This window comes from Daldinia childiae (assembly GCF_008694065.1).
Source record: "Daldinia childiae strain JS-1345 chromosome Unknown Scaffold6, whole genome shotgun sequence".
Classification (NCBI taxonomy): Eukaryota; Fungi; Ascomycota; class Sordariomycetes; order Xylariales; family Hypoxylaceae; genus Daldinia; species Daldinia childiae.
The window spans coordinates 867,929-882,827 of record NW_022984647.1 but is presented as its reverse complement, the minus strand read 5'-3'; the positions used below and the strand labels follow the sequence as shown (position 1 = coordinate 882,827).

The window sequence follows — 14,899 nt, the reverse complement described above, 5'->3', positions numbered from 1 at the left end:
CCCTGGTGCTAATTAACTATTCGCCCGCCGGGGTCGGTGAACTCGTAACCCCCCAGCTCTTAACTTGCTTGATGAGCTTCGCCTGGCTAGAACGGCTGCTAGCATCCCAATCAGGTGTGGTGTGCGCTGTTCCAACGGTGACCGAAGTAGTTACTTGGGAGTTTGCGATCCCAAGGTTTCCCAACTCGTGCGATGTAGAATGCGTAGATTTAGATGCGCCGGAGCCATCTTGCTTTCGTCCGTACCCATACGACTTTCCCGTAATATTTCCACGGCGACGAAGGTCGTCGCTTCGGATCATTCCAGATTCTAGGCTGTCTAGGAACGGTTTTAAATATGGTGCGCTGGCAGTCATGATGCCCAGGTTTTGTGCTAGTGTCATTGCAACACCAATGAGCCAGTATGCAAATGTAGCGTCTTGGTGGTTAGATACAGTTTGAGACTCTATCATCTGCCAAATAAGCGCGGCGATAGTCCTAGAGTCTGTATTAGTGACTGATTATAAGATGTGATCCTTCTCGGGACTTACAAGATTCGGGTCGCAAAGCACGATATGACTGCAATCTTGCGCTGTAAATGAGTCTGTAGTTTCCACACGACCACAAATGGTAACCATATTAGAAAGAAATCGAGCACGATATCGACCACGTTGATATAATCCCACATTGCATTTTGATCTATGCACTCGTCCCCAAGAATTGCCCACGTCTCCGGCGCATCGCACTGGAATATTAATACCAATATCGAGGTCAACGCCCAGGCAAGCGTAGCCCCAGTGAGTATCCACGTTAAGATTCTGTGGAAATTAATGGGCGATATAACTCTGATGAAAAAGATAACGGAGAGTTTAGAGAAAGCCTGGCTCGCTACGAAAAGGATATTTGCCGCATAGTAAGACTGGTTGGATGTTAGCGCTTAGAGTTATCAATCTGACCTATGGAAGGACTCGCGCACCTTTTGAAAGGATATAATATTGTCATCAGAGAGGGTATCTTGGTGTCGTCCCAGCCCATTCCCAACCGCGATAGATGCCGCTATCGTTTGCGCAATACTAAAAACCTATAGAAATTAGAATACCATATAATTATATTATAATCTTGACATAAGCGACTCACCAGTGACGCTACAATCATAGTGTCGTCCAAATGGAACGACTTCGATACCCCCCATTTTGTCACCAGTCTAGTACAGACTAGGAGAAAGCTACAAATAATAAAAAACCATGATACCAGGTTAACCACCGACCCGTGGTTATCGGGACTGTCGTGAAGGGAGACGTTCGTATCGGAGGAGTTCATTGAGCCGTGATCATGGTTCGCTATTGTCGTCTCTCGCCTACTCGAGTATATCACATACTAGGACGAAGTAGCGGTGCGGTCAAGAATAGCCAAGATAATTTAGGTCAGATGGACTTTCGGTGGGTTGGCTATTGTAATTAACTCAGCGGTAGGCTGAGTGAGTGCCGTGCAGGTCTACTACAGAAGGATTTAGGCGATCCAAAAGAAAGCGGGCGACCTTAAACGTCTTCTAACACGAGCCGAGGGGTCAGCTCCTCTGCTGGATGTAGATCATATTAGATGGCTGGCGCACAGCTAGATTACAAGAAGCAGGTCTAATCCCGGGAGGAGAGAAAAGAAAAGAAAGAAGCGTTGCATTGAACACACGTTTTCTCGAGGACGATGCATATGCGACAAAATACCACGAGAGGAAGGTTGGCTGTCACCTTGGCTGCTACCAAAAATGCAAGCCGAGAGCGCCGTTATAGGGTGCTTTAGGTGCTAAGCATTAAGCTAAGCATTAAGCTAAGCATTGGGGATGTAACGCTTACAAGACTTTCAAATCCACCGTATACATGAAGTAAGGTAGGTAAGATGTAACCTTCATAAAGTAGGTGCAAAGACTTGTTATTGGTCGTATTTCAAATGTTGTAGCATTACTTACGTTAGTCGAATAATAACGTCTGTTGGTTCAATCCATATACGAATGCGATTGGATACCTAACCAGTCTTAATCTATATTCAAGTACCTATACATTACGAACGGGATTATGATAACTATGGTATATGGAGGAGAATACAGCACGTGATAGAATCCTACATCGGATCGGCTGTCCTTATACTTGTTGGAGGGGAATGAATGAGAATGCTTTATCTCGAGTTTGATATTCAGCTTCAACTTGTCTCCATTCCGGTTTCCGGTTTCCGGTTTCTCACTTCATACCCTTATTGCTATTTTCATTCGCCATGTCTTTGAAGCTCCACGAACTTACAAACGATGAGGACTTCAAAGCGATAAACGCCGCAGAGCACGAGGCCTACAGTAACCCGTTCAATGGCGTCTTCGAACTCACCAAAGGCACCTCGCCGGAAGAGGCTTGTGCCCGTCAATTAGTCTGGCATAAAATCCAGCCTGGTAGTCATTGGGTCTATGTTACCGACGAAAGTACTGGTGAAGTGATTGGGGGCACGCGATATATTATTTACGAGACAAATCCATACGCAGTCGAACAACCCGCACGAAAGGCTTCTTGGCTACCTGAAGGTGCGTTGCAGAAGAATCAAGAGATTGGAACGACATGCAGGTACTGAACGAGGATATCCACCAGGTCCTTTAAGACAGGTCGGAGATCATCTCCTCGCCTGCCTAGGAAAACATCGCCCAGTCCTGATGAACAAGCCGCACATATGTAAGTTTCACTTGTATCTCTTGGCCTCGTGTGGCCGCTTACCACTCGGGAAATTATATAGTGATATCACTATGTTTCGTGCATTCGGCGCACAGGAAGCGGGGTGCCGCAAGTTTGATGTTAGAGTGGGGGACGCAAAAAGCAGATGAACTCGGCCTGGAATCCTTCGTCGAATCTACCGAGATGGCCCGCCGCACGTACGAAAAGCAAGGGTTTTACGTTATTGGCGATTTCTACCTGGACGCCCAGGAAGAGAATCCAAGTAAGGAATTTATCGCGGAGAGAAAAAGACTCGAGTGTCCTATCCATGGGTTCATTATGAAGAGGGATGCAAGGGATGCGAGGGATGGTAAATCTACCCAATAGAATATAGATATAGAATTACAATTAACATTGAACGTGCCATGCTAGTTCTTCCTACCCCAAGTCCCACAACCTGAAAACTACATGGATGTATCGAATCCATGTAATGATGCACATCAGCAACTCCTACGAACGGAAAATGATATCTCGTAAAACTAAAAGGTCTCGGGAAAATCCAACTACGGAGACTGGCCAATCAGAACTCGAGCCGGGCTTAGCGTATACCCTTTTCGGAATCCGACATGAAATATCAACCAATCAGAGTTCCGTATCGTAATAAGAAGCCTATCTGGAGTCATCTTACAGCTTATCTACATGTTGAAGAATACCCTGGCCGTTTGTTTGAAGATCTTTCAACGGAGAGTTACCTACTTGCGTCGCGATTTGTAACTTAAGGTGGTAAGTAAAATATGGTAAGAAGACTATCACGCAACCAGTTCCCCTGAAGTAGGTCGAGCATTTGAATGCTGCAGCCGAGACTTTCTTCCTTGGCATACATCTCACATTTCGATGCTTCTATGTAACTACACGCGTTAACACCAATCATTTCGCAATGGTCGAGTCCAGCGACCTATCCCCCGACGATGTCAAGTCGGCTGAGTTAATAGAAGCCTCAAACGCAACTGAAAAAGCCCCCTCCCCCTCAATTTCGTCCAGGCCGATAGACGCGGATCGGGAAGGATCAGAAGCCGGACAAGGGGGCCTTGTTGACTTCGGCGACGAGACGGACTTATCAAATTCTCAAAATTGGTCCCCGAAACTCAAGTGGTCGCTAATTGTTTTAGTCTCTCTGTTGGATTTCGCAGTGTAAGCCTTGCCCGATCTCATCTGCATAAGTTGATTTTCTAACGTGGCTTTTCAGATCTCTAGCGACGATCATCTGTGCGCCAGTCGCACCCCAGATCTTGGCCGAGTTTAACGAGACAAATGATTTCTACATAACCTTTATTGTCTCGGTCTGGGAGCTTGGCGAAATTTTCGGCCCGCTCATCGTCGCTCCTCTCTCTGAGCTCTACGGACGATTGTATATTTACCACGCCGGCAATGTCCTCTCCATTATATTCTCGGCCGCTTGTGCCTTGAGTACTAATATCCAGATGCTGGTAGCATTCCGCTTCCTGAATGGCCTGGCAGTTGTGTCCACGGCACTCAACCCTAGTATTGTTGGTGATCTCTTCCGAGTTGAACAGCGAGGAAGTGCAATGTCATTAGTAGGTCTTGCTACGATGATGGGGCCCGTCGTCGGTCCTATCATAGGAGGTTATCTTGGCGGCGCAATGGGATGGCGATGGTGTTTCTGGCTCATCACCATCCTGTGCGGCTTTCTCGAAATATGCTTTTTGCTCTTGCTGCGTGAAACCTATTCCGTACAGATCCTAAAAAGCAAAGCAAAGAAACTCCGCAAGGAGACGAATAATCTTAGCATAAAGTCTAAGTACGAAACGGATCATACGGCGCTGCAACTGCTTCAAAACGCGTGTATACGGCCTATGTTATTGCTCTTCACGTCGCCCATTTTATTCCTAATGTCCCTATACGTTGCTGTGGTTTATGGATATCTCTACCTCGTTATGACAACTATCACCTCTGTGTTCGAATCTGTTTACAATTTTTCGTCAACCGTAGTCGGCCTCAGCTTTCTGGGACTTGGTGAGTTGCAGCTTAGAGTCTAACCGTCATAGTTTTTGCTAACCTCTACGTAGGTATTGGCTGCGTGATTGGTGTTTTCTTCTGCCGAGCAACGCTCGATCTCTGGGTTCGTCGTCAGGCCAAATCCGGACATGTTCAACCTGAACAACGTCTTCCGCCTGTTATATTCGGCGGGTTTATTCTTCCCGTTGGTTTATTCATGTACGGTTGGACAGCCGAGGTTCACACACATTTCTTGGCGCCAATAATCGCTACCGGGATCCTGGGCATGGGTCTTGTTTCCACTACAATTCCGGTGCGAAGCTACCTCGTTGACGCATTTGGAATATACGCTGCAAGCGCAATTGCCGGGTGTGCTGTATTAAGAAATCTTGGTGGAACCTTTGTTCCGCTCGCAGGGCCACCATTGTATCAAAAGCTAGGGCTCGGCTGGGGCAACTCGGTGTTGGGTTTTATTGCGTTAGCTTTTATACCTGTCCCGTTGCTCTTGATGAGATATGGTCAAGCATTAAGATCAAGGGACAAACGGAAATTCGAATGGTGAGAAAGTCAAGGTATCCTGTTATGATTTCTAGTTCAATCTCTTGGTCTAGACGTAGAGCTTTTGGTACATGCCTTCATTAAATACCTATAACTATATGTATATATACTTAGTTACCTACTATCTTTATATTCATATTTGACTAGGGTTGTTGCACTATGTTCTATATTCTATAATCTTATGTGTAAGACACTATATACGGGGATAAAATAAGGTTGGAAATATCCCTTACAGCTGTCACTTTCAGGGTCTTCATACATACAACACGGCATATTCAAACACAGATTGTCAAAGATTTAAGCTGCACTGTGTCTATATACCGGTGCTATTCAGTGTGCTGAGTAGTGCTGTCGTAGGCTTAATGGATAAGCTTTAGAACGCTTCAACAGGGCCTCCAACATGCAGCGGGTGTGGCGTTTGAGGATTACTACAGTGCTGACCTCCATTATCTCTTCCCCCCCACGGTCAGATGATTACCGACGTTGCGTTGCATCGCGTCGGTGTGTGGCACGGCCCGGAAGGATCGTGCACAGACATGGTATAATACAAATGGAGCACTACGTAGTTCTTCTAGAGTATTGGCTGTCACTTTTGCTTTTGCATAACCCGTATGTATTCTAATTTGCCTTCTGTAACGTCGGGTATTTAGTACGTAAGCCTCTCTTTAGGTGGTTGGCCTATTTGTACGAGATCTTTTGTTTCGCCTTTTGTTACTTGATTAAGCTCTTTTAGATCTGCCAGATCTAAGTTCCAAGGATCAATCCTAAAGGTCCCTAACGGCGATCCGATATTGCGCTCTGGGACAACGGGTATCGTCCCGATGGCACAGCACAATGCATCTCGCAACTTACAACGTCCCACAATCATGAGAAGTCTTTCGACTCCGGATGTGAATGATCGGCAACACCCACGATTTTTCCTTATGGTTGATTGGTGCTGCAGGCGCCACAACTGAGGGATAATAACGTACTCCAAGAATTTTGACTAGAGGTGAGAGTCGGCGTGTATCACATCTATACGATAGCAAGTGAGGGCATCTTTCCGGGTATAAGCTGCCCGGCAAGGTGATATCTTTCTATGATGGTGACCGCACATATGTTGTACTACCCAATATATAGTAAAGCTTAACAAGTATCAACGAAAAACTAGAGCCAGCACCCATTTCCTACGGTTGGGATAATATGTTAGGCCACCATAATAAACTCCGAAAGCAAATATATGAGGGTTTTCAGTTAGATAAACACAGTTTGGCCTGTCGGTAGCTGACTATGGTATGGGCTCAAACTTTAAGGTAAGACTACCTACCTACCTTGGTACTTAAGGTATGAGAAAGGGGATATATGGTAGAACTGGGGTATCGTATTAGATGCGATATATCATCACATATCCGAACTTAGTGAATAGGCTTAACGTATAGATCTATACATTCTTAATCAACCCAGCTAAATTTCTTCTCTTCAATCGGCTTCCAGTCCTGACCCTTTCCAAAATACTTCCGTGCCTTTTCTAACTCGGGAGTACCCTCCTGGCAAAACCTAAATCTCGGAAGCTGGCTTGGCTGATTATCTTCGAAAGTGCCGTTCCCATAGCGGTAACAGCTCGGATAAGTCTGCGTCCATTTCTCTAATGCATCCCAGTTACGACACTTGTGCGTTTGATACACGGCCGAGTTATGAGGAGTCGAAACGTTTGTGGCGCGGAGCGTGTCGTCCGCTTGACACTTAATATCCGCAAGAAGCTGGTCCAGGCAGTGGACTACGTGTCCGTTCGATATCGATGGAGGGTTTCCCATTCGGTAGTCTCTGAAAGCTCGATAAACTTGTTTCTGCGAGGAGTTTTAGTATGTAATTGACTGAAACGATCTGGGTCCCATACGATGCAGTGTAAGCTGTGATAAGCGTTCACGAAATAAAGAGATTTGCTGGAATCCCAAGGAAAGGTTGCGCCTTCATCCAGGCCCTTCTCTGCCGCCCATAACTTAGGTACGGCAACGACACCCGGGTCGAAGTCGAGGCTATCCCAAAGGCGATCTCGTACATCATCATCTGAGTCCGTGTAGGCGCCTTTCTGGTTCCAAAATACATCTACTTCGCCTTCTTTTAACCCAGCTAGAAAATATGTAAGTAAAGTTCCTTCGTATTACTGGGAGACATAAGAACTATACCATATTTTGTTCGATACGTCTCCGACTCACACCGAGCGTTATGTGAGAGTAATACCTTGTAGAGGCTGATCTGCAAGATATTTAAAGAGAGCGAGAGGAAAATGAGTATTATTAGAACTATGTTCAACCGATTTGGCCGCTTGATGCATTTTTCTATCCTCATAGGATGTTGGTTTTCGAGGCCTTGAATTTCTTCACTTATTTCTTCGCCCATCAAGGGCTTATACTCGTGTTTTTCGGTCATTGTAGTTATAGAGTACCAGCCCAGGCAGGATTTCTATTCACTATACTGAAGAAACTACAAGAAATGAAGAGGAAGCTATTGGCATAAAGTAGAGGCAAATAAGATGGGGCATGTCGGTAAGTCCTTTCGTGCGAGTATAGACATCAAGCATCTCCCAATGGAACGGTTGCGGATGATCCTTCCGTATAAGGTGTCCAGGGTGTCATCGGTACTGGGCTTGCATAAGGCGGGATCCAGATCATTGAGATATTAGGGAATCACATGGTAGCACAGATATGCGTCGCTGTCGCATTGAAGAATAAACCACACAGCAATCACCAACCATATGTCAAGGCACACAACGGAATATTCCTTTCGATGTGACGGCGGCATTTCCTCGTAGCGCCTTCGTCTTGCATAGACACGTCTATTCAACTCCATCACAGCCAATAGTTTCATCGAGGGCACCAACACCTGTGGCTCAAGGAGTAGTTGACCCGCTCTTGTATGGACAGTCACATATCACCTACTTTTGTTTATGCGAACCCGAGTTTTGGAAATTCTTCAGCATATATTGACATCCTCCCGAACCGACGGTTAGCCAAGAACTCCAGGGCCACGGATACCAAAACAACCTCCAACTCGAAGACATCATACTGACATAACACAATAACTTTGTGTTCGCCTACAAATTACATCTCACATCAACATGTTTCTTAGCAAGCCTCTCCTACTGGCATGTGCCATTATATCAGCAGCCACAGCGCTTCCATTCAGTAAGTTAAGCACTTAACACATAGAAAGAGACAATCATCTTGAACCTTCGGGGACTAATTGTTTTTAATAGAAGCAGCGGTCGCTGAGAGCTCTCTCGTTACTAGGTGGGATGAGGTAGTCAATGAACCCCCTTCTATTGCGAGGCGGGAGGAAGATATAGTTAATGAGTCTCCTTCCATTGCCAGGAGAGATGAGGATATCGTCAATGAGCCCCCGAATATCGCCAAGAAGGATGATGTGGTCAATGAACCCCCAAGCATTGCTTAACTGGATGCTACTACTGAGTTTGGATTCATTCGGTAAAGGGGACCTGCTACGGACGACATAGGAAGGGATACTAGGGCTTCGATACTGTCACAGTACGTGCCAAATGCATTTACATGAAAGTAGTATATGGAAATAGGAAATATATCGTCTCCTCTGCTCCGCTCATGTGATATCCCATGATAAATCTAGCTTCTGTGGATTCTTAACACATGCTTTGCATATTCCCACTTAAGCCGCGTAGCCACGCATATAACCAGTTCTAGCAGAATCTTGACAAACCCGCTCATGGTGGTACCTAGATTACTTACGTTTCCTACAGGTCTGGTTTGAATCCGCTAGACAGGTAGTCATTAGCACTTGGTTGGAAGAGTCCGATCATTTCCTTCCAAGAGTATAAGAAAAGCAAAAGCAATAAGTTAAGCTGTGCTGTAGCCCTTTTATACTGCCACGTGGTCCCAACAGCACGGGAGGATCGCCGTTGTTCCTGGCTAAACCTCGAAGATAGATTGAAGTTAAGAGGTGGGTCGAACAAAATAGATATACACACCGCTACGGGTTGACAGGGTTCAATGTACGGTGCAATACGCATCGTCCCAGATATGGTCAAGCGTGAACCACATTCGGATAACTCTCTTGGACACACCTAAGTGACGCCTTACTGATAACTTGTTGTAGTATAAGCTATACCCAATCGTGCTCTTGGGCGTGCCTTTGCTACACTATAAAGTCATATTTAGCTTACGTATCATATTTAAAAGACATGATGGTGTCTTTGTTTTGGTAATATTAAGCTCAAAAGTAGACTCAATACCTCTTATTAGGGGTTATACATATGTGAATAATGTATGGTAGAGTATACTATTTAGGTAGGTTGACACGTGTGCGACAGCTGCTATAGGTTAATACTAAGATCTATATTCTCTTAAGAAATTGGTTTTAAACTCTTTATGGTACCCAGTTCTACCCATCCATCTTAAATCTCGGGTCCAATATTAACTTGCTCAAGCCTATAGACACGTATACCTAGAGTCGATTGTTTCTACTCTTGTGTGATCCTTCTTCTATACAACATCCTTATATACCCCTTCTATTATAACCATCACTCCAGCCAGATAGGAGCAAGCTCCTTGATATACAGAGGGTAAAAGTCCTCGGGGATCTTAGCGCTTTCCCTCTCTTTAAATGTAACATAGAACCTCCTCAGATTTCTCAACTCCGAATCCGCTACCAGATCGACCCCATATAGTTCCCTTGAGAACTGCAAAAACGAGAAAAAGACACAGTCTGCTATAGTAACTTTCTCGGCTTCGGAACTATCTCCTTCAAATCGACCCTCGTAGTAAGGCTCAAGAAGTTTCATATTCCTCCTTACGATACCCATAGCCATGCTCGATGCAGCTGAGTTTGTAGGCTCTATCTCTAGGAAGAGCTTGCTGCCTTTATGACAAGCAAACCCAAACATAGATGTAGCTTCGTCTACCAACGCAAGAATCTCTCTTATCGTCGCTCTACCACGCGCATTGCTCCCTCGCATGGAGGTCTTCGCAGCGGATGCGATATCCTGTTGCCAGGCTTCCTCAGGCTTGTCGCATATGTCTTCGAGGTAATCTAGAATCGCCACTGATTGCTTGATGAAAGTTCCATCTGGCAAGACTAGAATAGGCACGGTACCCTTGGGTTTTCCTGGTGCTATCATTTCAGCAGTAGCAGATATGGTCACCTGTGTGACTTTAATGTGTGGGGAGTTGAAGAGCCCCTTTTCGTGAAGGTAGATGAGTATACGGCGAGGGTAGAGACCCCATGTGAAGAGAAAAAGCTCTAGGTGCGCCATTCTTTTCTTAAAATTCAATTCGTAATTTTGTTAGAGCTACCTAGATACTCTAGACATTCTGAAAGTAGTCCTCCATTCCATTCTTAAATATAGCTATCTTAGTCCATATCCTGATCAAAATACATGTAAAGTGCCCGAGAAAAGTTTCCGCGGCCTGCTAGCACATATGGTCGGTCACTTTTATAGATTTGTCTTACAGTCAGAATGTTTCCGGAACTAGACCTACCTTCGACGTCCTGAACTCCTAGGTTAAGCGCGATGAGAATATTTCTATTAACAGCAATCCTAAGTTACCTAATTCTAATTTTAATAGAAAAAAGAAAAAAGTATGCTAATGAAAACCCAGTAAAGTCTCACTAATCTGTTCTCGACTATCTCGTAACTATGAATGGGTTTGTCTTATACTACCTACCTAGATAGCTATAGAAGCGGAGAACCTCGGTATAGCTCCGCTCCGTTGGAGTCATCTCGGTAACGGCACCGAGTCCGAGGTCGGACGAGTCTATCTTCGGAACAGGTAATCCGGGCTATGTATACGGGCTTATACATTACAAATTTAATCATCAGAATCTCATGTCTGAACACTCAAAATTGGCATCGCCTTATTCCATTCCACACTAATCTTATTAATCCACATAACATGGCCGAGACATCAGCAGCTCAACCTCCGTCCGACACTAAACTTTACGTCGAAGCCGCCGAGGCCCGAAAGTTTATCGAGGGCATTCTTGTGGAAAATGGTGTACCGGAGCCCAACGCTGCCATTGTAGCGCGATGTCTCGTGGCAGCGGACTTGCGGGGCGTTGACACGCACGGCATCAACCGGATCCCGTCGTACATGGCGCGAGTGCGCAACGGCGTACTCGACGCTACCGCGTCCCCAGACGTCTCGAAAGTCACGCCTGTCGTCGCGCAGGTCGACGGGCGCAACGGCTTCGGATTCCTGGCGGCGGAGGTTGGGATGCGCACGGCCTGCGACATGGCGCGCGAGTTCGGCATCGGCATGGTCAGCGTCAAGCACTCGAACCACTTCGGCATGAGCGCCTGGATCGTCCAGCAGGCTATCGATGCCGGAATGATGAGCCTGGTGTTTACTAATTCGAGCCCCGCGCTACCTGTGTTCGGGGGTAAGAGCAAGCTCATGGGTGTGTCGCCTGTTGCTTGCGGTGCTCCTGGGGGGAAGGAGAAGCCGTTTATACTGGACATGGCACCGTCTGTGGCAGCCAGGGGTAAGATTTATAAGGCTAAGAGGAGGGGAGAGAAGATTCCCCTGGACTGGGCTTTAGATGCTGAAGGGAGACCGACGGATGATCCGGCTGCGGCTTTGGAGGGAGTTATGCTTCCTATGGGAGGACCTAAGGGTTCGGCGCTAGCTATTATGATGGACGTCTTCTCAGGGGTATTATCAGGTAAGGAATCCATTGGGAAACATATTTACCCTAGCTTTCTTCTAATCTTAACGTATAGGCTCGGCATTCGCAGGCGGGGTTACAGGCCCATATGACCCAAGCAAAGCATCAGATGTCGGGCACTTCCTCGTAGCTATCAAACCGGACCTGTTCATGAGCCTCGACGATTTCCGAGAGAGGATGGACTTCCTATATCAACGAGTTGTTGGTTCGGATAAAGCCGCCGGTGTCGAGCGGATATACTTCCCGGGCGAGATCGAGCAGTTGACGCAGGAGCAGAGGGAGAAGACGGGAATCCCGTTGGTGCGAGCCGAGGTCGATGCGTTAAATGAAGAAGCGAAGAAAGTCGGAAAACATGCTCTTGTTGTTAAAGATCAATGAGCCCTTGGAGAGCGTTGGTATTCCGGCTATTTATATGACATCTCTATTCAATAAAAGCACTACTTTCGATGGCGCCCCTGACGATGACTATCAATATATGGCTTATAATAGCACAGTAAATATTTCTACGTGATGAATCGTTACCCCGACCCTTCAGCACGTAAAAAGTCAAAATCCGCCCCCTGATCCGCCTCATTAACCGACCTCATATACAAGCCCCTATATCCTCTCATCTTCTCCCTCATCTTCCAGGGGTGCTGTGAACCATCTTTCTCTACTTCCACACGTCTAGCCTCCCTCCTACGCTCAATTTCCTCATCGTTAATTTCCACTTGCAAGAGTCGCTTCTCTACATCGCACGTAATCACATCGCCATCCCTTACAATCCCCAGCACGGACTCCGGGTTCGCCGCTTCTGGAGAGATATGTAGCACTATGGTGCCACCAGCCGTACCGCTCATCCGTCCGTCCGAAACCCGCAACATGTCTGTGACTCCGCGCGCTGCTAATTTCCGCGGGATTGGCACCAGTCCAGCCTCCGGCATACCTGGGTTACCAACCGGTCCAATGTTCTGTAGCACTAGCACGCTGTCGGGCGTGACCTCTAGGTTATCATCATCAATACGTACAGCTAGGTCCGCGGACCCGGCAAATACTACGGCTTTCCCAGAGTGCTTTAGGAGCCGACGGTCTTTGGACGCACTCGCTTTCATAACGGCCCCCCCAGGTGCGAGATTACCGCGTAACACGACTATCGAGGAAGCTGGATAAAGAGGAGTATCGAAGGGCTGGATACAACGTAGTTCTTGCGGCACCGATATTGAGCGCTCTCTATCCAGTGCTTCACCAAGCGTCTTTCCGGAGACCGTCAGCGCGTCCAAGTGTAGAAGTGGCCTCAACTCCTTTAGCAGTTCAGCCATGCCGCCCGAATTATGGAAATCGGTCATATAGTTAGAACCACTGGGTTTCAGATCTACAAGAAGAGGAGTGAGACGCCCAATTTCGTCGAAGGTGTCAAGATTGATTGTTCCCGCAACAGCAGGGTGCCGGTTAATAATAGCCATTAAATGCACCACAGCGTTCGTAGAGCCGCCAATGGCTTGTAGTACGATGATAGCGTTAAGGAACGACTCCCGCGTTAGTAAGGCCTGCGGCTTTAACTTGTCGCCGGCTGAAATAATTTTCACAGCGGTAGCACCCGTCTCTTCCGCAATTCGTAGACGAGCCGATGATACGGCTGGTGCTGTTGCCCCTTTAAATGGCATGAGACCGAGTCCGACTAGTATACACGCCACTATAAAACTAATCAGTTGGGAAGCAAATAGTGAAAAGGGGATAATAGAAAATCTTGAAAAAATACTCACTTGTACTCGCCGTGCCCATAACTCCACACGTGCCAGCCTATATCCTATAATTCAGCACATCTCAACCCAATTTCTTAAATGAATATCTAGGTTATAGCACTTACCGTTGGCGCAAGCTCCTCATTCAGCGCCGCAATCTCCTCGATATCAATAACACCAGCTCGAAAGCTCGCCCAATTATTCCGACAATCAGTACACGCCCCGATCCGGACGCCCTTATGGCTACCCGGCATCATCGGCCCCGTAACAAGATGCAGGATCGGTTTATTCGCCGATATCCCGCCCATGAGCTGTGCCGGCGTCGTCTTATCGCATCCTATTGTTCTGTTCAGCACCTACGCCTTAACCAAAATCATAAACACACTCACCTCCCACCAACACTACAGCATCAACCGGCTGCGCCTTAATCATCTCCTCGGTATCCATACTCATCAAGTTCCTAAGGTACATGCTCGTCGGCGCCGCAAACGACTCATGCAAACTGATCGTCGGGAAATCCACAGCCAGCCCTCCTGCAAGTTGCACTCCTCTTCGCACTGCATCTATAAGCTGCGGCACGTTGGCATGGCACGGGTTAAACCCGGAGAATGTGTTCACGATACCAACAATCGGCCGCGACAGCGCATCCTCTGAATACCCTAGCGCCTTGATAAACACCTTGCGTAGGAACAGAGAGAAGTGCGCATCGCCGTACGATGTCAGTCCCTGCCGCATCCCCTGCCGCGAGTCAATCGCCTGTGACAGATCATAGTCTCCGTTGAGCTCCGCATCCGCTTGGGACTTATCTTTGTCGTCCTGGGTGCTTGATGACATAGCTAAATCAATAATATAGGAGAAATTTTATAGAATGTGTTGTGTATAAGTCGAAATCACAACCCAATAAGATGACTTGTATTTAGTATTATTCATTTCAACTACACTAATATGCGGGACCCCAACCTTGGAGAATCGCGTTAAATAGTACCGATAGCTGCGGGGGGGGTTGTTAGGTCACATCACGACATTATCCACGAAGAGGTATCTCGACTAAAGAGAATCGAAAGGTAATCGGTTTAGAACACCATCTGCAGACAGGAGATCACTTTAAAAATGAGAAAGATAAAAAAGTTAACGTGAGAGACATTAAATTCATTGTGCAATCATCCCTGTTGGGTCACTTTTTCCCTAGTCTACATGCAAATACGCCGCCAACCAGCCGATGTTGGTTGTTTTTCGTGAGGGGAAGGGGATATAGTGGGTAACA

General features: G+C 46.7%; 7 protein-coding genes across 7 annotated transcripts; 3 read left to right on the top strand and 4 right to left on the bottom strand.

The window, feature by feature from the left end:
• Positions 1-16: 16 nt before the first annotated feature.
• Positions 17-1,133, bottom strand: GL218_06151 (uncharacterized protein; the record flags this gene model as incomplete). Its single annotated transcript, XM_033582850.1, has 4 exons — positions 17-476; positions 530-897; positions 955-1,059; positions 1,116-1,133. 4 exons carry the CDS (start codon positions 1,131-1,133, stop codon positions 17-19), a joined length of 951 nt encoding a protein of 316 aa, XP_033434179.1.
• Positions 1,134-2,243: 1,110 nt separating this feature from the next.
• Positions 2,244-3,052, top strand: GL218_06150 (Acyl-CoA N-acyltransferases (Nat); the record flags this gene model as incomplete). Its single annotated transcript, XM_033582849.1, has 3 exons — positions 2,244-2,541; positions 2,606-2,686; positions 2,748-3,052. The coding sequence occupies 3 exons, from the start codon at positions 2,244-2,246 to the stop codon at positions 3,050-3,052; spliced, it is 684 nt and encodes a 227-aa protein (XP_033434178.1).
• Positions 3,053-3,602: 550 nt separating this feature from the next.
• GL218_06149 (uncharacterized protein) lies at positions 3,603-5,243 on the top strand (the record flags this gene model as incomplete). Its single annotated transcript, XM_033582848.1, has 3 exons — positions 3,603-3,856; positions 3,912-4,699; positions 4,753-5,243. The coding sequence occupies 3 exons, from the start codon at positions 3,603-3,605 to the stop codon at positions 5,241-5,243; spliced, it is 1,533 nt and encodes a 510-aa protein (XP_033433953.1).
• A 1,426-nt stretch (positions 5,244-6,669) lies between these two features.
• GL218_06148 (uncharacterized protein) lies at positions 6,670-7,553 on the bottom strand (the record flags this gene model as incomplete). The annotated part of the gene is made up of 3 exons (XM_033582847.1): positions 6,670-7,065; positions 7,116-7,348; positions 7,460-7,553. 3 exons carry the CDS (start codon positions 7,551-7,553, stop codon positions 6,670-6,672), a joined length of 723 nt encoding a protein of 240 aa, XP_033433954.1.
• Positions 7,554-9,770: 2,217 nt separating this feature from the next.
• Positions 9,771-10,502, bottom strand: GL218_06147 (uncharacterized protein; the record flags this gene model as incomplete). Its single annotated transcript, XM_033582846.1, has 1 exon — positions 9,771-10,502. The coding sequence occupies one exon, from the start codon at positions 10,500-10,502 to the stop codon at positions 9,771-9,773; it is 732 nt and encodes a 243-aa protein (XP_033433955.1).
• A 640-nt stretch (positions 10,503-11,142) lies between these two features.
• Positions 11,143-12,292, top strand: GL218_06146 (putative oxidoreductase YjmC; the record flags this gene model as incomplete). Its single annotated transcript, XM_033582845.1, has 2 exons — positions 11,143-11,911; positions 11,970-12,292. 2 exons carry the CDS (start codon positions 11,143-11,145, stop codon positions 12,290-12,292), a joined length of 1,092 nt encoding a protein of 363 aa, XP_033433956.1.
• Positions 12,293-12,432: 140 nt separating this feature from the next.
• On the bottom strand, positions 12,433-14,469 carry GL218_06145 (putative dehydratase IlvD1; the record flags this gene model as incomplete). The annotated part of the gene is made up of 4 exons (XM_033582844.1): positions 12,433-13,586; positions 13,657-13,693; positions 13,761-13,972; positions 14,025-14,469. 4 exons carry the CDS (start codon positions 14,467-14,469, stop codon positions 12,433-12,435), a joined length of 1,848 nt encoding a protein of 615 aa, XP_033433957.1.
• Between the last annotated feature and the right edge of the window lie 430 nt (positions 14,470-14,899).